This window comes from Colossoma macropomum, unplaced genomic scaffold (assembly GCF_904425465.1).
Source record: "Colossoma macropomum unplaced genomic scaffold, Colossoma_macropomum, whole genome shotgun sequence".
Taxonomy (NCBI): domain Eukaryota; kingdom Metazoa; phylum Chordata; class Actinopteri; order Characiformes; family Serrasalmidae; genus Colossoma; species Colossoma macropomum.
Window position 1 is genome coordinate 27440637 of NW_023494803.1, and position 25792 is coordinate 27466428.

Consider the following 25792-nt stretch of genomic DNA (forward strand, 5'->3'; position numbering starts at 1 on the left):
CTTTGGGTTAATATTTTCCTTGCATCACCCTGCATGTACCCCTCTGCCATGAATGGTGGTGTTTACATCACATTGCGGTGATGTAAACCCCAGCTCCTGTGCCGCTAAAAGTAATGTGTATATACATATATATATATATATATATATATATTATTTTGTATATATGTGAGTGTGTGTGTGTGTGTGTGTGTGTGTGTACAGTTGAATTCAGAGAAGAAAAAGTTACATTTGTCAAGATTTAAGTTTTTTATTTGCCATTTACAAGAGGGCATTAGAAATCTTACTCACTGAGTCTGTCTAATTAGTGACATTGTTTAATCCGGTCATGTTACCATTTCAACAATGTTTCCTATGCCTATACAATTCTGTATACCCATCTGGTCACACTTTCTAGAATTCCTTTTCAAATATACATTTCAAATGTCACAAACACATCACATTTACAAGAGGACTAAGGCATGGTAAAAAAAAGAAACAAAACAAACAAAAAACTGAATGTCTTCCTCTAATAAGCATCAAATGCTGTGGAGCCATGAACAAAGGCATTTTTACAACAATATTATTAATTCAGTGTCCATAACCAGCATTGCTGACCAGCATGCAAGCTGTCTGACCATTTAAAACACATGGACATATAAGCATTCTATTCTTTCAAACAAAAAAGAAAATGGTGTGTGGGTGGGGGGGGGGGGGGGGGGGTCATACAGTCACTCACAATAAAGATGCATGTATTTATCAATAATAAACCTTGAGAGGAATAGCAAATCTGGATTAGTTGTATGGTCTATTTGCAAGCTGAGCTATTACACATTAGCCAGTGAGAAACGCATCTTAGTAGCCTAACCTAACCTACAGTACACGGTATTTAAAACAGCCGATAATAGGATAATAAAGATGTAACCAGTATAAATATGTTATAACTAATCCAGATGAATGTAATGTCTTAAAGCTGTGCCCTGTGATTTTAAGCCATTTTGTGTAAATCATTATACATTCATTCTCAGAGACATTACTGTCAGATGCCTCAGAAGTTAAGCACAACTTTCTTATCTATCACGTATTGATTCCAATGAACACAAACAATGATAGAGTAAACAAAGTGACTGGACCTTTGAAGTTGAAGATTTATTATTGGTCCTGTTCCAAAAACTCAAGCAACTCATTGAGCAAGGTAAAATCTCGTTTGATCCACTAGAAGACTTAGGACACATGCTAGCAGCAAAGCCACCATTTGTTGTTGCAAAATTATAGAATGTATCTTATATATAATTTTTTACAGATTTTAATCCAAATAATTGTCATTGCAATCACATTCATTAGGGGGAAAAGAATTCTGAAATCAAGACATACAAGCTGATACCTATAAACTGCCAGATGGCTATAACAGTCTTCTGCCTTTGTAGTGTTCACTGCCTGTCCATATGACACTTACATGGTGATAAATAGAAGAACAAAACAATTATAACCACCCACACTCACCACGTGTCAAGGCATCAGCAAAATGCATGACCTTGCTATATAACATAATGCTATAGCCTGTTTAACCGAATACTGTTTAACCATTTAACCATTTTCTTAAAACATCACCACTTTGAAACACAAATATGAAAACAGCTAAGTGACAAAACAGAATAAACGAAAGCTGATATTTCAAACACAGACGAACATTTCTTAAAAGAAAAATAACCAGTGTTATGACACCAAATTGTCATAGATTCTTTCATTTCATCCACACACACTTATTGGAAACCATTTAATCATGATTATCACAATAGGACTTAATCTGAATTCACTGTGGTAAAAATTTTTGTTTATAGAATTAGGTATCCTCCTATGGGACGCATAGCAGCAAAACAAACACAGAGTATACACAGCTCTAGTTTTCAAAGACGGCAACGCAATTGTGGCTTGGCAGAAGGAGGGGAGAGGAGGTACCTTAAGTGCACTATCACAAAGGGCCAAAAACCCCTAAAAAAATAAACAAAAACACACACAACTCACACACGCATAAAAAAAATCCTCTCAGTGAACAGTTGTGTCTTAAATTCTTCTGCTAAGACGTGGTGCTGCCTTGTGAAGAGGCTGAAATAAAAAAAAATGATTTACGTAAATTACTTTCTTTATCATGTCTTAGTTCTTTAGCAGTAAGGGGACACATCATATTTACAATAGCTAAACAAACCTGTTAAGTCTTTGAATCTTCTTTTTGCTTCAGCTCTTTCCTCTGAATCAAAGTACCACACTGTGATTGCATACCTACAACACAAAATCAAACAAAATCAAATTAAGAATTAAGTTTATATATAACTGCTATTTAGAAATCCAGACAAATTTGTATCCAAACACAGGCACACATCCACAGACCTGGTAGCAAATGATGGTTGTACTTCATGAGGGTTCCTACGGTCTGACCAGAAGAGCAGCAGTCGATCAAACAAAGGTTCAATGTCAGCTACATAGGATTTTCCTTCAGGAAATATCCGTAGAATTCCCCCATGCTCCTAAAAAGAACGAGAAACAGTACCATGATTTACTGTATATCTCAGGACTTATGAAGAACAACACAATGTAGAGGCTGGTAACTGGTAGAGGCTGGTAACATCCAGCGTACCTTGGCATTCCAGTTTTTGTTCAGGTAGTAGATGCAGGTGACACAGCGCCCGTCCGCATTAGGGTTATCTACATGTTTCACGTAACCTGCCCCATTGCCTGGATAGCATGCCACCATAGCCTGAAATGGAAGAATACAATCAAAACAACAGATTTGTGAGCCACTTATTAACCAAATTCCATTTCCATTTATTTTAAATCTCTGCTTTTATCAAGTTAAACAAGATGCTAACACATTGCACATTGTTTTATGAGATGGTCCTGTACCCAAAGCAGTACTAAGACTAAAATACTCTCAACCAACAATCGTGGAAGCTTCTGTTTTTTATCCTAAGACAGTCCTTAGGGTGACAGCAGACTCACATTACACATATGCTGGCTTTTTCTGCTTATCTGACTATTTGGAGCCTCTCCCTTCATCAATCACTCTTGGCCCCTGTGGAAAGTTCTAAAGGTCTGGCATACATACTTAGGCATGTCCTGGAGCTCGTGAGCGTGCCTGCTGTGTGGCCTTCCCTATGCAACACAATATCAACACGCCTCATTCTCACAATGAAACGGGAAGCAGAACTCCCTCCACATCACCTCACCCCCACCTGGCCTTCTGACCTTGCACAAAGTTTAGCACGCAATATACCCCGTTGACTATACCGTAGCGCACAGTCATTTCCTTCTATTATGAGACCCTGAAATCAAGTGCTCTACAAATGCTGTTTGTAAATACTATATTTGGCCAGTTCCTTATTACAGTATTTTAAAATAAGAAGTACAGTCATGGAATTATGCATTCTGAATAGCAAAACAGTAACTACAGTGGATTAAAAAAGGAAAAAGACAAAAAATATGATAACAGACATTTTTGAAAAATAAAGTGATTACTTTAAGGACTATAATAGGCTAATTTACAAAGTGTTTTTTCATTTGCACTGGAAGGCAATTAAAGTGGTAACGCTTTCTTTTACATTTCCTTACATTCTAGGCATTAACCAGGTAACTGTGAGGTACAAACTCTAAAGTACTATGTAATTGTTTTGGGTAACATAATGGTAAGTTCAGAGACTTTAGTTTAACTAAATTACACTGAAATGCCCAGCAGGTTCTAACTATTAACTGAGTAAGTAACAAGACAGTATAACTAAATTACACTGAAGTGACTAACAGGTTCTAGCTATTAAGCTGATAAGGGACGTAATAAAATACCTCATAAATATGTGGAACAACAAGGTGATAAATACAAACATACTAACACCAATGTCACACATTTAGGCAGGAAAGTAAATCAGACACACCTTCAATCACTAAACTATAAAGTTTTCTGAAGTAAATGGTAAGGACTGAGTAAAGCTATAAGAATCACTGATTTCTTTTAGGGCCCAGATTCAGTTTCGTTATAGGTAAAAGACAGGTACATACCACATAAGAATCATTGTACTTTCTTTGTGTGCCATCCTTTTATGCCATGTAACTGCACAGTACCTTTTACCCCAAATAATTACACAGCGCTGTGGAATTTGTACCATATACTCATCAAATTTATACCTAGAACCTGTTGGCATTTCAGTGTAGTTTAATAAGACTGCTGTGGAACTTACCATCATGTTACCCAAAATAATTACTTAGTTATTATTAAATTTAGATTTGGGTTTTCTCTTTACATGAGCTACATAAAATCTTAAGCTTTCAGTTTGTCCCTTAAGCATTTATCTTAAGATAAATACTTAAGGGGCTGGTTTCCTAGACCTGTATTAAAGCTAATCCTAGATTCAAAAGAATTTCCAGTTATGATTTACCACTGGCACGCTAATATAGTTTTACTCCTTCATGAAGTAATTACATTTCAGGGGAAAACGGGTGTGGAAATCTATGCAACCCAGTTTACAGGTTTAGTGAGTTAGTTCATGTTCCTTCCTGGAGTAACAAATAATTTGTTAGCTAACCTTAATGTCTTACTTTGACTAACTGCTATTGTGTTAACTTGAGGCACTGTTCTAATTTTAGCAATTAATTTTATTTCTTTGTTTTTGCAGTTGCCTTGGAATTGTTAACATCTGTGTATGACTCAGGAAAATGAGTCAAGGCTGCTTTTTAATATGTAACTGATTCCAGTAAAAAGGTAATCAGTAATCAGTAAAAAAATACAGTTTGTAAGTAGCCTTCCCAATCCTGCCAACATTAGTAATTATAGCCATAAATGGCCTGTAATATACACTTTTAAAGCTCTAGCTGCACGCTGATACTTCCGAAAATACGTCACAAACACAATAGCTAAATCTGTTTCAAAACATAACCCCATTTTCCCTTAATCATCGTCACGACAGACCCCGCCACACAAACGCAGCAGTAGCCATTCACTGGCGCTTGTGTTTACATTTCTGCAAACGAGTTTTTATCATGGTCTCTTTCCCACAATGAGGGCACACACGTAGGTTTGCCGTCATAGCACAATGTAAACATGTATGGAGAGGTCTGGACGGAGGAGAGTGTGTGTTTGTGCATGTGCATGTGTGTGTGTGTGTGTGTTGGTGGGGGGGGAGCGAGAGCAGGGCTGGCAGACTGCCAGCACTATGAAGGTTTAATGACAGTGCTACGTGTTGAGCGTGAGGCTGCTGCTACACCCTGCACTCAGTTCAGTACACAACAGCAGTATTCAGCTCCAGCTCCCAAGCTCCCTCCCCCAGGGGTCAGATAGCAAGTACATCCAGCCCTCTTTCACGGCATTCCGGCTAAAGACTACTCTTGGACAGCAAGCACGGGATCTTTCATTAGAACTTGAATTTGACCTCTTTTTTTTTTGTTTTACTTGCCCCGTTATAGGAACTTTTCTTCCCCGAAACATTACGTAATCACAGAGGGCGGCCTGTGCTTTTTTTCAAGGCTGCCATGCTGGGGTACCCATATAGATTCCCCTCTAATCCCTATAGAAACACTTTATGTTGGAGCTGCAGTGTAGCGTGACAAACTGCATGCATTCTTCACTTCAGTAGTTTTGCCAACAGTTCCAGTTTTTAAACTTTTTGTAATTTATACTATTAATACTTGACTGCAATTTCAATTAAATGTTCTACTTTTTACTCCACTACTTTTAAAACTATTTTCAGCTACACTGAACAATACTGCTGAGCACACACAATTAATTATCAGCCGGAATATGTTGACCATTCCCGTGCCGGTCAGGACCAGATGCATAGCTTCACGTCCACAGTCGGTTTTGCAATTTGGTGCCTCCCACATATTAGTTTCTGTTGTGTAATTAGATTCCAGATCTGCAATCAGCATAAACAACCGACACAGTACGTGACAAAAGTAGTGTACCCACACAGTTGACCAGCAAAAAATTAGAACGAAGTAAACATTTTACTTGCATGTTAAAAAATTATTTAGGCTAATTCTCTAGTAGTCTCTTGTAGGGTCATTTTATTTTATTTTTTCATGTTTTAAGTATTTTCTCCACTACTTCTCTGGTGAAATCTGCTGTTAAGTACTTTTATCAAGGACACAACAGCAGTGATCAGACAAAGGGCATCTCACCACAGGCAATATGAGGTTTAAGGGGATGGGGAGATATGCAGGGGCCCAGCAGCTGACTAAAGTGAAAGTGGCTCACTCACTCACTTCCCGTTGCCTCAGCCTTGGCTTCCTGTGAAGTGGAAGCTGTGGGGAGAGTCACGTACTACTCGTGGTACACTCTCGCATGGCTAGGTCTGACAGCCTATCTGTTGCATTCATCACCTACCACACCACAACATAACAAACAGCTACTGTAACTGTACTGAAAATTGCAGATAAAGGAGGACGATGAGAATGTATGTACTGTATGTAAGCTACAAATAATAAATACACTGGCCTTTTTTTAAATCGTTGTTTTTCCTGCTTTGTTTACCAGATATTCTGCAGATGTGCAGTCAAGCTGTTAATACAATGGTATAATGTACCTATAATAAAACATTTATTATTGACGATTGGAAATAAGAAAAGCTAATGAATTGTTGATAAAATTAGAGAGAAGCACAAAATCACTTGTACTGTGAGCCTTACAAGTAATGATACGTTTGGCATTTCAAGATACAGTGTGTGGTAATACATTAACAGTAAAATGAAAACAGTATCAGATACATATGAAATTGTATTCAAACAGATGTTTTATACTCATTGTTTACACTTTTAATACTTGTCATCACTCTTAGTTCAACATTCCAACAGTCACTAAAATTCAGAATTTCTGGAAAATGAATGACTATAATGACTCTTTTGAGCTACCCAACTGAACTCTGCATACTTTACATTGTGTTTAAAGTAGCCTCTTAAAGTATCAGAACACATGAAATATGAATACATGATTGAAATAAATGATGTTTTCTCGTATTTCTGCATATTACTGGGCATATTGTATGTGTGTTGTCTGATTAAAATAGCAGTACATTTTGTGCCTCCACTTCCAACAACTTAGACAATATGTACTTAAAGAGAGTGAAATTTAAATCTTTTATATTATAACAATATCATGCTGTAATTTCTTTGATTCCTGTCTTTGGACTATGTATGCATAAATCATAAAGACACAAGCGCTCTAGAATGTGGCAAGAATTCAAATCATACCCATACTACAGAAACTGAGCGTTGCACTGTCAACAATTTTAAGTATTTTTGGGGAAAAAGTTAAAAAAACAAGTAAAAATATAAAAATTAAATGAACAAAATTCAGAGGACTCAATATTACAAAAATACATACACTAGCATTCAAAAGTCTGAGGTGACTGCTTTCCATTCAAAAAAATAATAAAAAAGTTAACGATACATGTGTGAAAATGTATGAAATTGCTCTACAACTGCACAGATCTCAACTAACATGGAACTATGAAAAAAGAAGAAATGTTAATGTTTAGACGTGTCCGGAGTCATGAACAGAGTTGTCTATATTTGAGCATGAAATGAGCATGAAGAGCATAAAGTAATAGTGAAATTAACATAAAATACCTTCTTGTGTTTAGCAATTATATCAATCTACATGTTTACATCATTTTTGAATAAAATAACATGATATGACAAGTGATTTCAAACTTTTGCTAGTTGTTTATACAACTCAGAATATAAACAATTCAACAAGTGTGAACACTTTATTTCAGTGCTTTCGGAGAGCATTGCATTAGAACACACTGCAAATAAATGAAGTAGGAGCTGCCCAAATGGCTAAAGCAATCTGTTTAATCATAGAAAGTTTATATATTATATAGTGTTGTTGTCAACTTTTAAGTCAAGTTTAATAATGTTTTCCATTTTACAGTCTACAAAATTGGTAGTCATCATATACATTTGATTGCATCCTACTTTAATGAATTACTGTAATATTTAATATCTAATTTGGAGCTAAACTGTTGGGTTTTTTGTGGACCACAGATTAACTCTGTTAACTTTGTTTATCCCGTCCTTAACAGGTGACTATATTACAGTTCAGCATATCTGCTTCTTTCAGAAAGTACAGAAATTGATATTTTAACTGTGAGAAACAAACTCTAATGTCTGAATATTCGTTCCATCTGGACCTGTTTCCTCTTTGTTTACTTAAAAGGGAATTCCATCCATTTTTTCAAATGTTGAACTGTAAACAGTCATTCAGAGCGGTTTGGTGTGAAATTTATTGTTCATTTAAGAGAAACTTAGAAACTCAGATTTCATTACAGTAGTGGTGATACGAATCAGGTGTGATGTCTACAAAACAAATATAGCCACTTTATTTACTATCCAAAATGACCAGTGAATTCACAAGTCTTCCGAGTTGTTATATGTAACACTGATAATGGTAAAATAGTGGTAAATCTGAAGAACTAAGCTTTCTTTTGGGACTGTTTTGCCTGACAGCTCGATATGCACTGCTGTGAATAGGTTTTTATATACATCTTAGGCCTAAAGCTGATCTCAAAACTATTGTAAAACAATGTCTCAGGCATCAGACAGAATATTGATAACCATGTCATGTAATAACGTTCTGTGAGAATTAGCTTTTGGAGGCATTAAACTCCTCAGATGTCTGGTTCCCATCACAATTCTGACTCTGCAAGTTTCTCTAGAACTGAACACTTACATCAAAACGCTCTAAATGACTGTTTACCTCCTAATGGATTTAACTATGCAGACATGTTTGAAAAATCAGTGGAGTTCCCATTTAAACAAACAGTTCCATTTGTGCTTAATGGAGATCACCAAGCTGACACCAATCAGCTAAGTACACTCGTCAGCGATGCGCGTTCACGTTTCTGTGGTAAATAAAACGGGTGCACCTGCTGGGTTATTCTCATGCGCATGCGCACTGTACGCTACAGATGCTACAACTTCAGCCTGTGTCTCCTAGAGCATCTTAGTGGAGCTCTACTCGAATTTACCGCATCGTGCATGTGGAAAAAGGCAGAGCCGTCTGTTTCATGCATTTCACAAAACCTGTGAAAATCTCAGACTATATAGGATATGCAGGATATATAAAAAAGATTGGTGTGCTTTCATTTGGCTGCAGTGAAGACGAAAATCATTTTTTTAGCTCTTCTACACTTAAAAAAGATGGTTCTTCAAAGGGAATGGTTCTAGAGTAATGGGTTCTACATAGGATCTTTTCATGCTTAAATAGTTCTTTGCATGGTGAAATGGTTCTTCAGATTGATGGAGAATGTGTTGTATATGGTTCTATAGAACCTTTTTGAAAATGGTTCTATCTAGCACCAAAGGGGGTTCTTACATCGTAACAATAGAAGAACCCTTTTTGGCATTATACAGAAACATTGAAAAAGGTTCTATATAGAACCGTACACAACACATTCTTAATCAATCTGAAGAACAATTTCATTATGCAAAGAACTATTTAAGCATGAAATGATTCTATATAGCATCATGACTCTAAATAGAACCACTTCCTTTACTAAAGAACGCTTGAAGAGCCGTCTGTTTTAAGAGTTACAGGCTAAACAGCTGAACAGTAGCTGAAGAGAGTAAGTAAGGGTTAATCCTGAGTTCAGCTCAAAGTTAGCTCATATAAAATGCTCTACCTTCTTGGTGGTTATGTCTGAAAGAGACAGTATTTACTGTAAAAGAGCTATTTGGGCAGAAAGCCTCTCACCTTCGATCTCTCACGAATCACGTTTTTGCCCAGCCGTCCGATGCACAGAGAAACCAGCTTGTCGATCAGTTTGAGTAAGAAGTTGATGGCCTCCGCGCCCCTCTCTGTTCCGCTCACCCAGGCTATTTTATCGCCCCTTATGTGTCGTTTGGAAACGCCCGAGCCTCGACCAGCGAGCTGTCCGTCGTTCAGAAGCCCAGAACAGTGCATTTGCTTCACCTGCCCTAGCACCATACGTCCAACCGTGTCGCCCAAAAAATTATCCACGTAAAAAAACCCATGATCCCGGAGAGCGGGCACAATGTGCTCCAGAGCCAGCTGCTCCAACTTCATGTCCGCAAGATGCTGAAGAAACGGCATGTCTGCTCCGAGCTTTCTCCGCAAAATTACTGTCCTACAGCCTGCTGGTCCTTCAGCTTCACCAAAACGCTTCAGTCTCAGACAACTCGAGCCATTCAAAACAGCTAAAGAAGGTTAAAGTGAGTAACTCTAATCAGAGTTGTATCTGTTTACTTGTTACTGCAGACGTTGTACTCACGGAAGGAGCTGAAACACGCCCCCTTAACCTGCTTGGAAGTGTGCAACGTGCAGATCGTGTAGTAGCGCGCGACGGAGGGAGTGGGGCGGGGACCAGACCACCAGCATCAAACCCATTCACTGTGTTTTACTCTAAAGCGAGAGACCAACACGTTTGCCTGAAAAAAGCACCACTCAAACTTAATGAAGCTTATGAACGAGATCTGTAGAGTAACACGACACAGAGACACGACTCACTTCAACGACACGCGTCCAATATGACCAATAAATCTGACACGTCCAATGTGTGTTTATTTATTTATTTACGCTCGGCTACAGATGGTGGGCTATTGTAATGAGTTGTTCATATCGCGGTGGTATTTACGCTTTTATCATAAAGCACTGCTAGAAGTTGTCGTAAGGCGTCCTCCCGCCGCCCCCCGCCATTGAGGATGCGGACGGGAGCATGTAGGCTACAGCTCGCGCTGCACGTTCATCCAAACACACGTGCGCACCGTGTTTCCCTACCCGTGTTCCATCAGACTCCTGCCTCCTGTGATTGGCTAGTCGTACCGCTCCTAGTGTGATGATTGGCTAATCTAATCCCGCCCACCGGCATTAGGATTGGCCAGTAGTTCACACTCAGACCAAGTCTGTCGGAATATGGGTGGGAAACGTAATAACCCCGCCTTCTTTCATCTCGAAAACGTGTACAGTTGCAGTTGTTTCATGTCGAAAAAGTTTGGGCATTTTTTCTCTCGAATGGGCACAGCACAGCTGGAGCAATAACACAACACCACAGTATGTCTACATCATCATCATTCCCTTTTTATATGCTATTATGCAGAACTAACGACGGAAACCATCTCATTCTGTAAACATACATACTATATTACTCTAAAGAAATTACAAACAGCAACTAATAACTCCGTTATACAAATATAACACATTTGTTTACAAATGTAGCACAAGGTAATTACTGCTAAGACTCTACCCACAGAAACCAGTTCACTAAATTCTTATGAAGCATTCTTGTTCTTAACAAACCACCAACACAACTCGTATATTTTCATTACACTTTGTTTACATTATATTTGCTTACAGGTTCAGCGTAAGCTGGCCTTTTAGAAACAACCAACAACAACTGCCAACTCATTACATTTTGGCTATTATATGGCATATATTACACACACATTGTGTATTTAAGGGTCCTATATTATGTATTTGTTTACAGATGTCATTTATATACTTCAAGAAACTGCCAGCAGACCGTCCACTCTCAGAAAAAGGGTACTAAGCTGTCACTGGGAAGGTTCCCTCAAGGCTATGTCTTAAAAAAAACCTTTAGTAAAAGGACATAATATTAGTTTTCTAAGTTGTTTTGACTCCACACAGCCTGTCTGTCTTCGGCCTTTTTATTTTGTTGTTCTGTTTTAAAACACTGGGTTATGAAAAGGTACAAACGTGTACTTTCGCCTGAGAAAAACTTATTTAAGGTACTTAGTTGGACCTTAAAACAATTGTTGTGCCTTTGAGGGTGTATTTACGTTGTTTGTACCTTGATGGACAAAAATGTACGTACAGAGTACCTTTTTCTGACAGTGTTGTAGAGCAGTGCAGCCTTTAAATGTGTAATTAATGCACTTTTGTGCAGGCGGTCACTCTTGATTAAAGGGTGGTGGTGTAAAGGTTAGAGCCTAATTGTGCGGATACATGTGTGGCCATAAATCTTTAGTATTATTATTGTTGTTGTTGATGTTGAGGTTAAAGACATATACTGGAATCCTGACCTTGTGTCTCCCTCTGATCTTGTAGCTCCCAAGTTGGCCGTCCGCGACCGTGATGAGTTTGTCCATCCTGGACAGCAGGAAGCCGATGTTGTGGCAGCCCGCCTCGGTTCCGTCCACCCACGCGATCTTGTCCCCCCGAATGGCTTTGCTCTTGCCCCGCGTCTGGCACGCGAGCTGCCCGTCCTGCATCCTGCCGCCGTCGTGGATGCGCCGGACCTCGTGCAGTACCCGCTCTCCGATTCGGTTCCCTAGAAAGTTGTCCACGATGCACAGCCCGTACGACTTCATGCACGGCGCCACGTACTGCAGCACGAGCTTGTGCGTGTTGAGTCGCCGCCGCTCGCTGCTGACCGGCCGGTTGCTGCGCGGTTGCCGGAGCTCGCGCGGCACTCCGTCCTCGGTGTTGTCTCCTGAGCGCCGGCGCCTCGCGCCCCTCGCGCCCTCTCCAACCGCGCTGTCCTCAGCGCCGCTTCTCACGCTCGCGTCCTCCATCTGTCCGTGCGTTAACGGAGCTGCTGTGCGTCTCGCTGCTCGCCTTTCTCGCGCTGGATGGGCGCGCCCGCGCGTGCTACGTGAACGGGGAGCCGTGCGCCCGAGACCACATTTATCACTCTAGCACTCGCTCGCTTTAGGCTACCCTATATAACATATCAGCTGAGTCATGCATATGGAAGGCGTATAGGCAATAACTTCTCAGAAAACTCTGTGGTCCGCGTTAAGGCCTGTCCGAACGGTAAGAGGTCGCTCGGTGGCGCGCGCGATCGTGCGGAAAGTGTGCTCTGCACGCAGCTGCTTTTGCTTTTACTTTTCGAAATGCCGAAGTGTGAGGAGGAGGCAGCGCGCTGAGCGAAGCCTTTAACTTACAGATGTGTTCAAAGTGAAATTAGAGCGCAGTTAAACACTCTCTGTGAACTCCAGACTGGTCTTAAGTTTATTTTGGTGGAGTGAACGCGTGAGCCTGACATTAGTCCCTTTTTGTTTTATAGGCCACTAGCAAGAACCGCAAATGGTCATTTCGGTCATTTAGGCCTGCTGTACATTAAAATGGACCCTGCATGTACAGTCTGAAAGTTAAACCTGGCTGAGCATGAACTTCATCTGGTTGAACATGAATTTAACCCGATTAAACATGAATTTAACCCAGTTGAATACAAACTTCATCTGGTTAAACATGAATTTAACTTGATTGAACATGAATTTAACCTGATTGAACATGAATTTAACCCGATTGAGCATGAATTTAACCAAGCTAATATAGATTTGCTTTATTTGTGGCCACATAAAAAAATTGCAGTTCTGAACCTTTTTTGGCAGTTTACTAAGGTATGTTTAAATTGCATCTGTGTCCACATGCATACTGATTACATGCCATAAAGTAGGCTGTGATTCCAACATGGTAATAAACTCTCCTTTCATTCAAGTTTGATGTTGTTTACTTCTGAGCAATCAGCCTCCAGATCAGACACCATTTTTCCCAAGTGTTTATATTATACTCAATAATGACTTTCCTCACATGTTACTTAACTATTTCCTTTACACTTTTAGCAAATAGAGTTCTATACAGCACCAAAAAGGTTCTATAACTTTATAACAATACTGGAACCCTTTTTTGGTGCTATATCAAGAACCACACACTACAAGAACTGTTTTCCATCATAAAGAAGAACAATATAACTATGCAAAGAACAGTTTATGTATTTAAATAGTTCTTTGAGTAGTTTTTATGTTATCTTTGCTTTTACCTTGAATAAACCTTGAAGAGCCATTTTTAAGGGGTATACATGCATGTTTTCCACAATCTAATAGTAATCAGCACTCTATGCTTGCCTTTTATGGTGGTGTAGCAGTGGTTACCTATGATCAGCCTTGGGCTGAGTGTGTGTAATTTTACAGGAAGTGGGTAATTTTCTGGAGAGCCGCTATGGATATCTACTTAAAGCAGATGCATCTAAAAGGTTCCTTACAGGAATAAAAATAGACTTCTTTGCAAGGATATAACAGGAACATAAAATCAATGCATTGTTAAGGGAATAGCAAACCATCACATAATACTAAGGTTTAAATAATAATTGTACAAGTATTTTACCAGTGCCACGTTCAAAATTAGTAAGTCTATATGTGATTCTGATGCATTTAGCTGTGGCTGGTGAGGGACTTATATAGATTTGCCTTATATGCTGGCACTGAGCTGGGAGAGGCCTGTTAAAGGTTTGTTGGTCCTGTTTACTAACACCTTCAGGCAGTTGCTCAAAGCCAGTGGAGCAATTATAATTGCAGTGTTAGCAGGTCACTATATTTGCACTATATCTGAGGTGCAAACTCCAGGCAACCCATGAGCATGTACGTGAGAACATCCTCATCCTGCAGTTTAAACAGTAACCAGCTGCTATTTTCATTCTGAGTCCATGCCAGCAAGATGAATCTGAGAACTGGATTGAATGTCATTGGTTGGTCTGGAAGGTCCCACCCATAATACATCCTGCAGGTGGCAAGCCCACACAAGTAGTGCCTGTACGTATTCCTACACATTAAACGTAAGCTTCTGAAGATTAACCATACAGATCAAGCCACTTTGCCAAGACTTACATACTTGTTCTTGTCAAGAATCTGATTTGCTCTGCTCTCTGAGTGACCAGTCTTTTAAACTGCAACCACCATGAACAGCAAGCGTAGTGAACTATAATAATCAAAAGATTATCACACTCTTCATAGTTGTCAAGAAAACGTAATCTATACATAGCTTTAATAATGACACTTTTGGAAGGTAACGGGTGAACGTACGATCAGACTGTAGTCAGGTGACCTTAAAAACTCACATTTGTAACACCATCCCCCCTTTAGCCATATTCTGTCCAGGGTGTGGCATTATTCAGTACAAATTACAAACAAGATAAGAGCAACGCACTGAACAGTAACAGTGAAAGTTGTCACATTCAATAGAATTTGTTTATCCAAGAAAAGACTGACCTCACCAACTGAACCATGGTCGACCCTGACATTGGCCGATGACATTTCAAAAGAAAAAGTCGCCCTTTGTGTGTAAACAAGATTGTTGACGTTTAGAAATTCCAGGCATCCAAAATTTTTCCAGCATACAAGATTCCATTTCCTTTTCAAGAACACGATCAGTGGCATACTAGATGTAGCATATGAAACTCTCCATGGAGACTACGACAATGTCTCGATGGAAGAAAATGGGCCTGTACTACATTTTCCCTTCTTTATAATAAAAGCCTTTGATGTTATACTGTTAAAACTTTCAAAATGTACTGTACACCCTTTAGTCCATAGTCCATATATGCAAATGAAGCTATAAAAACATCCCATTTTGATATGTGTTTTTGTGATGTCACATTTACATATACAGACTAGCAGATTACTATTGAAGTGAGCAGTTTAGCCCTGTCCATTCATATTCAAGTTATAAGAAGTGTTTCAGACTAGACTGCTTTCTGAATGAGATACAATACAGGGCAACCAATCAGAACAGATGACATTTACATATACCTGCCTTAAAGGCACAATAACAAAAAAAACAGCCTGTGCAGCTATAAGGGACAATTGGAAAATGTCACATAAAAATGACCTCTGACAGTTTTTGTACATAAAATCACACAAATATCATAAATAGACCTCATGGGGAAAAAGTGCAAGAAAAAAAGGTTATGGGCTCTTTATCCAAATTTCTTTTCACATCTCATTTGTCACAGCAGTAAAAAAAAAATAAATAAAAAATAAAATGAAAAGGTGGACACGGTATAAAGTGATGGAAGTGTTTATTTAAGTAATATTTAAATACACATAAGGGAGAGGTGCCACACAGTTACCACCTGAGAAACTTGTTTAGTTTTAAATTAGTAACATTCATGAGACTGAACATACAGGCAGTTCTCTGCAAGGGGTCATACAGAAGATGAATGGCAGGGGGTGGAAAAAACACAGGTTATCTATACAACGCTACATTGTGGTAAAACAAAACTCATCACCAGCCAAAATAATTCTTTATAAAATATTACAAATATGTATACATTGAAATATACACATTATCACAAAATATTTACTATCTCAATAAACCACTGCCATCAAAGGAAATTGAAGCATTATAAAAGTGTCAGCATTATATAAAAAGATGCATCAGGGCAGTATGTGCTCAGAGTCTGAGAGACTGCACGCTTACATGGGGCTACACAGCCACAGACATTAACACTACAATGGATCTGTGTATTTGCCTCCTTTGCCGATTCCTCTTCAGGCTTCTCCACTGTCTCAGCCCACCAAACTGTTCATGTCTCCAGCGATTGTAGGCACAGGGTAAAAAGCCCTGCAAGAGAACTCCTCTTTCTAACCGCAAGGGGGAAACCATGGGCATCCTGAAGTGTCAGATGCTCAGACTGTCACTGGACCACTTCAAAGTAGTGTAAAATGGCCATGATGTGCTGGGGCATGAACACATAGCCTGTGTACACCGCCATTGCTGCTACAGAGATCAAGAGAGAATCTGACATGATGTTAAAGAAACTTTACTTTTTAGAGAAGAAATAACCAGGGTAATTTGACATGCTGTTTATTTGAAAGAAACACTGATGTTCACAGAACTTGTGCCATAAAGTCTGTTCTTAAATAGTGCATACAAGGGTATACCCTATTTTTATTCACAGAGTGAATAAAAGGTAATAATAATAAAACCTTCACCAAAAATAAAACAAATTATTCAGTTGTTGGGCTATAAACACCTAGAATAGGGGAACATAAGTACCATCACTAAAATACTGTTGTGCGGACAAGATCGGATATTATTATAATAATAAAAACAAGGAAGTGGAACAGGTTCATCTTTTGTACTCAAGGTGGAAACCATGATACCGCTCCAACAGGTGCCTTTACTGCCTGCTGTTAAACTGTGAGAAATTCTTTAATACTAACTAAGATCAAAGGTCACATGTTTTAAGATCACTTTTTAACAGCTACAGCCATAAACTCCTGTCCCAAAAGGCACCTTAGTGACATCACTTGAAGTCAACAAGATAAAAGCATATAGAAGATCTTAAGGACACATGGTTTAAAAGTATGCATTTGGGACTAGCGATCGGGGATCGATTCCAAAAAGAGTCCATTCCTTGACTCCAACACGTGTGGAAGTCAGGGTCAACTCTCAGCCCAGGACTCAGAGTGAACTCTTGGAGTCAACTATTTAACTCTGTTGACTTTGTGTTTTTTCACTGTAATTGGTTGAGCGACCTATTGACGGAGGTGTGTGTAATGCAGAAAAGAGTCCGAGTTTGAGGAGCATGACTTTGTTAATTAAACAAGCTTTAAACAATGGCAGCGCTGCTCCCCAGCCACTGACCAGCTGGTCACAAACTCTGCTCACAATCTTTCCGGTATGTCCTACACTGCTATGCCATCCATTTTCTTCATGATTAGGGGTCAATAAACAATGATTTGAAACAGTACAAGGGACAAAAAACAAAAACAAACAATATTTTTCACAGAACATTGTGGAAAAGAAGATGAAGCTGAAGTTGGCTTCTTATTTGCCAGCATTTCATTCTAATTTTCTGTTCCACTTGAAATGGTGTTGCAGTTAGGCTGGTGCACCATTAAGGTAACTGGTGCACCATTAGATCTATTCTACTCTAAACTATGTTTAGGATGGTTTAATCTCTGCTATATCCTTTAATCATCAGTTCTGGTGCTGACTTGGTAAAAAATAAATAAATAAATAAATAAATAAATAAAAAAAGACACATAGAGTCAAGAGTCTGAGTCAATGCCAGAAAACTATTTGTGCACTATTTGGGACAGACTTGTGCATTACACTGGTTATAAACATACTATACCCAGTGAAACAGTCATCCTTCATACTTTTTTTTTTTAATTAGCTAATTTGCTTATCTACAATGGCTCAACCCAGATTATTACAACAAATATATTTAGCAACAAATACATTCTGGCTCACACTTCAATATCATCTTCTCAGCCTTGTTGGTCAGACCCTATTCTAGCGCATGGAAAATTGGGCCAGAAGATGCAGAGGACAGTTGTGGCCCTTGCCAAAGTACCCCTTTGAATTGCAAAAGAGAAATGGGACACTCTGTGGCCTTGCAGGTATGTACAAATAAGGACCTGATAACCACCAACTGTGACCCTAGACTTCACTAGGCTAGTCTGCCTCACAACTTCTATGTGAAATAAAGTACTAAATACTTTGATAAAAGCAGTTTAACAGGAATAAATAACTTAGAGAAGTAGTGACATCCATTGTTGTTGAGTTAAAGGTGGGATCCCTGGGGGGCATATGTGGATTTCACAAAGCAGGATTTCTCAGTAAGCTGGACAACTTTAGCCAAAACTTGAGAACTGTCCAACAGGAATGTTCCTTAGCTCTTCTCCTATTTTACAGGCTTGATTTTGGCCTTTGTGAAGTTATGTTTCGTAAAATGCCTCCTGGGCTTGATACTGAGCTTTGTTAATGTTAGATTTATCTTAATTCTTCCTGAAAACCCGGAGTCACTATCACAAGCCTCTCAAAATGGTGGGCGTGGCGATCAATGAAAACACTTTGAACCGAGAATCATCTAATGTTTGCAAGCCCTACAAAAACTCGTTTAGATAAAATACAGATCATGTGTAAGATATTTCAAGCTTATTTTAAACCATTTCTGTCGTGATGCACGTAGGCCGAGTCTTGATATGGAACACAAACGCCCTTCTTCCGCACGGTGGCGGAACGACGTGATGACGTAGGAACGTAGCCATTAGCGCTGAGCAGATCTTGTGATCTCCAAGTCATAAGTTATGGAACTTTAAGGGAGACAACGATTTGAAGATCTGGCCATCAGCCCGCACGCAAGTCCCAACGTAAGAAACTGAACACGGCCATGTAGATCATTGTTCAGATTACTTAACTATTAGTAGTTACTACTTTATATTAGGAATATTACAGTACTATAATAATAGTGCTTCCTATTGTTACTGATGTTATAACTCTAGTAACTGTACAAAACTGTTAGTGTTCCTAGTAAGCTGATGCCTTGCTCTGATGAATCACCCCAGATAATTACACCATCCAAGTTTCTCAGCTTATTCTTCTTGAGTTACGGGGCTAAGCCGGTTATCAATGAAATGTTCGGTTCGTATTCGGTGTAAATTAAAAATCTAGAACGTAAAGACTTCTGCTAATATTATTAGCTGCTAAGCCTATGGGTGACTATTAATTATTTCGCTCACTTGTTGCTATCTGTGGCCACAGAGCTAGTTACTTACGAAGCTGAAGCCAGCTTCTTGTTCGAATTTCCCGGCCCACCTTAAATGGTGCAGCAGTTACATTCTGGCGCCTAATTTAAGGTGGAACGGAAAAATGCCAACAAGAAGCTGGCGAATAGGAAGCCGACTTCTGCCTTGAGCTAATTAGGTTAACGTAGGATAATGGCACAGAAAGTCACCAAAATAAAAAGGGAAAAAACACAATTTCAAGAAAGGATACTGAAGACGGTTCGCTCCCAAGGCTCCAACATGTACAGTGCGGTGACAAGCAGATATTGGTAGTAAAACCAAGATATTTGTTTCCAAGCATCTCCAATCGCCATGTTCTCCTTACTTGCTCGTCTTGATTCCTCCGCTCCCTTCCGGCTTCTTCACAAAACGCGGATTGGTGGAAGTGCACAGTGACGACACGGCGAATCACGCGCCTACTTTCACCCGATAGGACGTTTCTGTGTGGGGTGGCTGTACAAATTTACATACTCGTTTGCATACGGCTTTGTGATTAGATATTTATCCAGAGAAACAAACAATGGAGCTAGATAACATTTTATTAGAAAAATCAGGATTAAATATTACTCATAGAGATACATTTCGAGAAACGTTTAGAAATGATGTGGGAATTTTGCAACGCAAAATTAATTTAAGCTTGAAGCTTGAAAAAAATCGAGATTTGAAAAGAATTATTTTTGAAGAAAGAGGAGTTTCTTCTATAATGATCTGAGAAAGCTGAGTACGGGGCAGAGGAGAGAGGATTTAAGACCTCTATTTTTAAAAACGGACACTAGATGGCAGTATACCTGCATTTATTCTACTGTTGCGATATTATACACTATATGGCCAAAAGTATGCGGACACTTGACCATCACACTTAATTGAGGTTGTCGGACATCCTATTCCAAAACCATGGGCGTTAACATGGAGTTGGCCCTCCTTTTGCAACTATAACAACTTCCACTGTTCATACAAAGCTTTCCACAAGATTTTGAAGTGTGTCTGTGAAAATCTATGCCCATTTAGTCAAAGAGCATTTGTGAGGTCAAGACACACAGCATATTATCAATGAAATGTTCATATTCTGTCTTCTGCTAATCACATTAGTTCCAAGTTTATGAGTGAATATTAATAATTTTGCTCACATAGCGGTACCCACCAAGCTAGTTATGAAGCTGATGCTGGATGAAAAGGCTTGCAATCAACATTCCAATTCATCCCAAAGGTGTTCAGTGAGGTTGAGGTCATGGCTCTGTGCAGGCCACTGGAGCCCCTTCATACCAAACAGGACACACTTATGCTGGAACTGCAGAGTCTTCCCCAAACTGTTGCCACGAAGTTGGAAGCATGTAATTGTCTAAAATGTCTTTGTATGCTGTAGCAGTAACATTACTTTTTACTGGAACTAAGGGGCCGAGCCCAAACTCTGAAAAACAGTCCCAGACCATTATCCCTACTCCTCCAAACTTTACTGTTGGCACTGTGCATTCCAGTAGGTATGAGGTGTTCTCCTGGCATCCACCACACTCAGATTCATCCATCTGCCTGCCAGACAGTGAAGCATGATTCATTACTCCATAGTCCAGTGATGGCATGCTTTACAACGTCAGTCCATGCTCGACATTGCGCATAGTAATCTTATGCTTGTGTGCAGCTGCTTGACCATTGGAAACCCATTTCACAAAGTTCCCAACACACCGTTCCTGTACTTATGTTGCTTCCAGAGACGGTATGTAGTGAGTGATACAACAGAGGATAGGTGATTTTTAGGCACTACACAGCAGGCCCGCTCTGTGAGTTTGCATGGACTACAGGTTTGTGGCTGAGCTACTGTTGCTCCTAGATGTTTCTATTTCAAAATAATAGTACATGCAGTTGACTGGGGCAGATCTACCAGGAAAGAACTTTCACAAAGACAGTTTAAATTTCTACATCCGCCACCCAGAGGGAATGCAGTCTATGTTCATTTGCTCTTTGATGATGTGTAATTTTAGTAGGAAATGCGCTATGTTAAACAGGAGGAGTGTCACTCTATAAACTCAACCCCACACATGGAATTTACTATCACTATTAATGTAAATATGAGCATAAAGTCCTTGGTCATAGTACAGCTGAACAAACCCCCCAGGACTCTTGACAAATACATAAAACATACAATTTTACGATAAATCTTGGGATCTCAGTGAGCTATCGGTTACATTTGAAGATTGGAACAGAACCCAGTGTAAGGTTGCTACTAGTCCACAAATTCAGATTCACAGTCAATTCTTGTAACAGGTATCAGCCATTATAATACACCATCTTTAAAAACAGCAGTCTCAAAAAAAGATTTATTTAAATAATGCAAGAAGTGACTAACACAGAGTCTGTTTGCTTGTAACTGTTTGTGAGATATTATTCCTACTTTTTCATTCAATGTAAGACTATATCAAATGTCCTGCATCACTTAAAGTAAAAAAAAAGAAAGAAATACACGTAAATCTATTTGTAAATCAAAAAAAAAAACTAATTGTAAAAACTTTTTACACATATTTTACATTAACGTCCATGAATACAGAAGTGAAAAACAGATTAAATCCTTTTCTACAACATTCCCTTATTCTCACCTGCGTTTCATAATCAACCTGTAGACAGTGATTTTAGGAATAAAGGCTGTCTGGAGTCCTGTGTCACACACATTATCTCTTCAGCTGTGGCTTGCGAGGATGTTGAAAAAATGGTAGACCTCATCTTTATCAAACACAGCCACTTCGGTAGAACACTCTGTACATTTGACTGGATGATATATCTCTTCCTCATCCATTCCACTCAGTCTGGAATCAGTCAGACCTGCCTCTGCCTTTGTCTCTGTGGATGTAGATGTGGCCACAGAGCCTTGATGACCTTTCTTCCTGCGTCGGTTCTTCTGTTTGGCTGATTTATACTTCAGCACTTCATCCTTACTCACTGTACAGTTCATCACAAACATGGCTCGGTACTGCGTCCTATACTTCTCATGTCTGTGGACAAAGAGAAGAAGAATCCTTTACGTAAAATGTTATATATTTGCTATTTTCAAATGGGTGCGGGAAAGTAAAACCAGGTTTTGATTTGACAGTGACAATATAATTAATCAAAATGGGCAGCTACTGGTGGACTAGTGCAATAATGCCTTCACCTCTGACAGTCCAGACATAGTGTGGTCATACATGCAGGACAATTGAGGACAGCATCACTGCTCGGGAGAGGGCGAGATTTGTTTCTTTTGTCTGTAGATGATGTGGCCCTTCTGTGGCTTCTGTACCTGTATCCAAGCAAACGTTTATGCAGAAAACATGAGCTAATTTTATGCTTTTGTCTGTGTAAGCTAGAATTTGATTACTGTAGTAATTTTAGCTGTCCTTCGGTACAATACTCACTCTTTTCTTCTGGCATCTACCCATGCCTGATCCCGATCATCTTCATCTGGGTCATATAACAGCTCATCATTTGTAGGTTTAAGACGCTGCTTTCTCCTCTGACTCTGGGAGACACCTGAAACAGATCATCAAACCCACAATGAATACTGATGTCTCTAAGGGACAGCACGTAGCGCTGTTGCATTAGTGCTTTTCCTGGCATCCTTACCGGCTTGGCTGTCTTCATCTGAATCTGAATCAAAGTATATGTTGTCATACTGCTGAGGGTGCGTTCTTGCCATGTTTTGTGTTGCAGCATTGCCACCGGTTTGAGAGGTCTCACCTACAAGTAAAATGACTCTCTGTAAGTAATCACATAAGTCCTCCACAGATCAGGCACAGCTTCGACTGGGAATGTTATAATAGTAACCTTGAGTTGATGGAAAGTTCCAGTTGCACTCCATGGATTTCATAGTGCTGCTCAGCTCTGCCTCCATCTCTTTCTCAAACTCATCGCCACTGGATGACTCGCTTTCCCCAGTCAAATACTCTCGGATGAGCTTCTTCTTCTGATCTGGAGTTCCATTAAGAAGAATGTCGAGCTCATCTTCAGAGCTAAAGGACAATACATACAAACAAAGTCAACCATACTGCTTCATTTTTTGCGATTAGTGCATCAGGTCAGATGCAATCACACACACACACACACACACACACACACACACACATACATACATTATATATATACACCGATCAGGCATAACATTATGACTACCTCCTTGTTTCTATGCTCATTGTCCATTTTATCAGCTCCACTTACTAAATGGGTGCACTTGGTAGTTCTACAATTACAGACTGTAGTCCATCTGTTTCTCTGCATACTTTGTTAGCCCCCTTTACCCTGTTCTTAAGTGGTCAGGACCCCCATGGACCCTCACAGAGCAGGTACTATTTGGGTGGTGGATCATTCTCAGCACTGTAGTAAAACTGACGTGGTGGTGGTGTGTTAGTGTGTGTTGTGCTGGTACGAGTGGATCAGACACAGCAGTGCTGCTGGAGTTTTTAAACACTGTGTCCACTCTATTAGACACTCCTACCTTGTCAGTCCACCTTGTAGATGTAAAGTCAGAGACGGTAGCTCATCTGCTGCTGCACAGTTGGTGTTGGTCATCCTCTGGTCCTTCAGTAGTGGTCACAGGATGCTGCCCACAGGACGCTGCTAGCTGGATAGTTTTGGTTGGTGGACCATTACAGTGACACTGAGGTGTTTAAAAACTCCAGCAGCACTGCTGTGTCTGATCCACTCGTACCAGCACAACACACACCAACACCCCACCACCAGGTCAGTGTCACTCCAGTGCTGAGAATGATCCACCACCCAAATAATACCTGCTCTGCTGTGGTCCTGTCCTAACCATTGAAGAACAGGGTTAAAGGGGGGTAACTGTAGAACTACAAAGTGCGCTTATGTTAACTGGAGCTGATAAAATAAACAATGATAGGAGATACAAGGAAGCGTTCCTAATAAAGTAATCGGTTAGTGTGTGTGTATATAATCTAGCCAACTCCAGCCACGTTTTAATACTCTTGAAATCAGTGGTATTAATTTTCCTGAGGTAACAGTCTTTACACTTCTAGGAAGGCATTACACGAGAAGTTGGAACACTGCTGTGAGAATTTGGTTGCATTTAGCCACAACAGCATTAATGAGGGCAGGTAGTGATGTTGGATGATTAGTTCTGGATCTTAAATACCACTCCCAGCTCATCCCAAAGGTATTTAATGGTGCTTCATCACTCCAGAGAATGTAGTTCCACTGCCCCACAGCCCAACTGGGCACGATGACCGCAGACTCATGTGCAGCTGCTCGAGAGCGTCATTGCCATTCATTTGGCAATACTTTTCTATGAAGATTGTACAAGCTGTGTATGCTCTTAAAGCAGATTCCGTGTAGAGCTGCTGATCTTTAAGAATGTATCTGTACAGTTATATGGAGTGTAAACCACAACGTGTACATACAAAACTAAAAGCCACAGTCAAGTCCACACTGGTTCTGTTTACAACATTATTACAGCACTTTCTACCTGACTGCTCTCTCTTCGTCACTCGGTTCCTCAATCTCGTAGGAGTCATATTCTTCTTTTCGGTTCATTGTTTTTCTTTAATCCAGAAAAAGGATAATATAACAGAAAATTTCTTTCGCTCTGATAACGGCAAATATACCAGATGATGAGACGGGAGCACTGACTGATTCCGGGTTAATTATTTTCCGTCCATGCGATGCTTCAAAATAAAAGTCATTTGAGGCTACAGGTTAACTTTAAAAAAATATTTACCAGAGATGTAACGTTTATGAGTTTTTATGGCCGATTTCTTTACAACCATTTTTATTGAGTGAACAAAATGCTCTTTTATTATTGGCATTTTAAATTTCGTAAATGAAAAATCAAATAAAGTTCTACATTGAAAGTAAGAGGCAGCTGGCTGTTTACCACAATCAGTCATCAGTCATGCGGCGTGGTTACCTGACCTGTGAATGGACCAGGCCCCTGGATTTCAGTTGGAAGTCTATGAGCTGAGGTGGCGCATGACTTTTTTTATTATTTCATATACTAAGTCATTTGTATGTATCCAAGACCTTTTCATTCATTTCATTTTTTACATCTGTAGTGGATTGTCTTGAGTCTTTGAGCCTCAGGCCTTGTGATCAGAGGTCTCTTGGCGCTGGCCTCACTGGCCTTGTCCGTATTCCACCCCTAACAGGAGCATTCAAACACAGCAAGAGTGCACTTTCCTGCCCCAGTGTTTACAGTCACAATATTTACAGACATAAAATTTGGCATAAAACTATAACACAGATTTGTTTAAACTAATATCAAGTATTAAGCAATGAAATTTAGATTGAGACCCTTATTAGTCCCACAACAGGGAAATTTCACCTCCGCAATCTAACCCATCCATGCAGTGAAACACCACATACACACTCGTGAACACACATCTAGGGGGCAGTGAGCACACTTGCCTGGAGCAGTGGGCAGCCCTATCCACAGCACACAGGGAGTAGTTGGGGGTTAGGTGCCTTGCTTAAGGGCACCTCAGTCATGTACCGTCGGCTCAGGGGATCAAATCAGCGACCTTGC

General features: G+C 39.7%; 3 protein-coding genes across 4 annotated transcripts; all 3 read right to left on the reverse strand.

Moving 5' to 3' along the window:
* Nucleotides 1-227: 227 nt before the first annotated feature.
* On the reverse strand, nucleotides 228-12851 carry egln3 (egl-9 family hypoxia-inducible factor 3). Of its 2 annotated transcripts, none has more exons than XM_036592750.1 (5): nucleotides 12019-12851; nucleotides 2612-2731; nucleotides 2365-2501; nucleotides 2183-2256; nucleotides 228-2082 (listed from the first exon to the last, which is right to left on the reverse strand). In XM_036592750.1, the coding sequence occupies exons 1-5, from the start codon at nucleotides 12508-12510 to the stop codon at nucleotides 2054-2056; spliced, it is 852 nt and encodes a 283-aa protein (XP_036448643.1). In that variant the 5' UTR covers nucleotides 12511-12851; the 3' UTR covers nucleotides 228-2053. The 2 variants fall into 2 exon arrangements, with proteins under 2 accessions (XP_036448643.1, XP_036448644.1); XM_036592751.1 differs by lacking the exon at nucleotides 12019-12851 and adding an exon at nucleotides 9713-11729 and having other exon boundaries at nucleotides 232-2082.
* A 3271-nt stretch (nucleotides 12852-16122) lies between these two features.
* sptssa (serine palmitoyltransferase, small subunit A) lies at nucleotides 16123-19661 on the reverse strand. The gene is made up of 2 exons (XM_036593928.1): nucleotides 19505-19661; nucleotides 16123-16516 (listed from the first exon to the last, which is right to left on the reverse strand). The coding sequence occupies exons 1-2, from the start codon at nucleotides 19605-19607 to the stop codon at nucleotides 16413-16415; spliced, it is 207 nt and encodes a 68-aa protein (XP_036449821.1). The 5' UTR covers nucleotides 19608-19661; the 3' UTR covers nucleotides 16123-16412.
* A 1930-nt stretch (nucleotides 19662-21591) lies between these two features.
* Nucleotides 21592-24904, reverse strand: LOC118823630 (e2f-associated phosphoprotein). The gene is made up of 6 exons (XM_036593349.1): nucleotides 24737-24904; nucleotides 23083-23267; nucleotides 22882-22995; nucleotides 22674-22788; nucleotides 22433-22558; nucleotides 21592-22274 (listed from the first exon to the last, which is right to left on the reverse strand). Exons 1-6 carry the CDS (start codon nucleotides 24802-24804, stop codon nucleotides 21962-21964), a joined length of 921 nt encoding a protein of 306 aa, XP_036449242.1. The 5' UTR covers nucleotides 24805-24904; the 3' UTR covers nucleotides 21592-21961.
* Nucleotides 24905-25792: the final 888 nt, after the last annotated feature.

What these genes read in the sequence shown, in the direction of transcription:
- egln3 (XM_036592750.1), bottom strand. Translation starts at nt 12,510, where the DNA reads ATGGAGGACGCGAGCGTGAGAAGCGGCGCTGAGGACAGCGCGGTTGGA. An exon ending in AGATCAGAGGGAGACACAAG is followed by an intron (nt 2,732 to 12,018) that starts GTCAGGATTCCA and finishes CTTCCATTTCAG; the next exon opens with GCTATGGTGGCATGCTATCC. An exon ending in CAACCATCATTTGCTACCAG is followed by an intron (nt 2,257 to 2,364) that starts GTCTGTGGATGT and finishes TTTGTGTTGTAG; the next exon opens with GTATGCAATCACAGTGTGGT.
- LOC118823630 (XM_036593349.1), bottom strand. Translation starts at nt 24,804, where the DNA reads ATGAACCGAAAAGAAGAATATGACTCCTACGAGATTGAGGAACCGAGT. An exon ending in GAACTTTCCATCAACTCAAG is followed by an intron (nt 22,996 to 23,082) that starts GTTACTATTATA and finishes TTTTACTTGTAG; the next exon opens with GTGAGACCTCTCAAACCGGT. An exon ending in GTAGATGCCAGAAGAAAAGA is followed by an intron (nt 22,559 to 22,673) that starts GTGAGTATTGTA and finishes GCTTGGATACAG; the next exon opens with GTACAGAAGCCACAGAAGGG.
- sptssa (XM_036593928.1), bottom strand. Translation starts at nt 19,607, where the DNA reads ATGGCGATTGGAGATGCTTGGAAACAAATATCTTGGTTTTACTACCAA. An exon ending in TTGGGAGCGAACCGTCTTCA is followed by an intron (nt 16,517 to 19,504) that starts GTATCCTTTCTT and finishes ACATCATGTCAG; the next exon opens with ATTCTCTCTTGATCTCTGTA.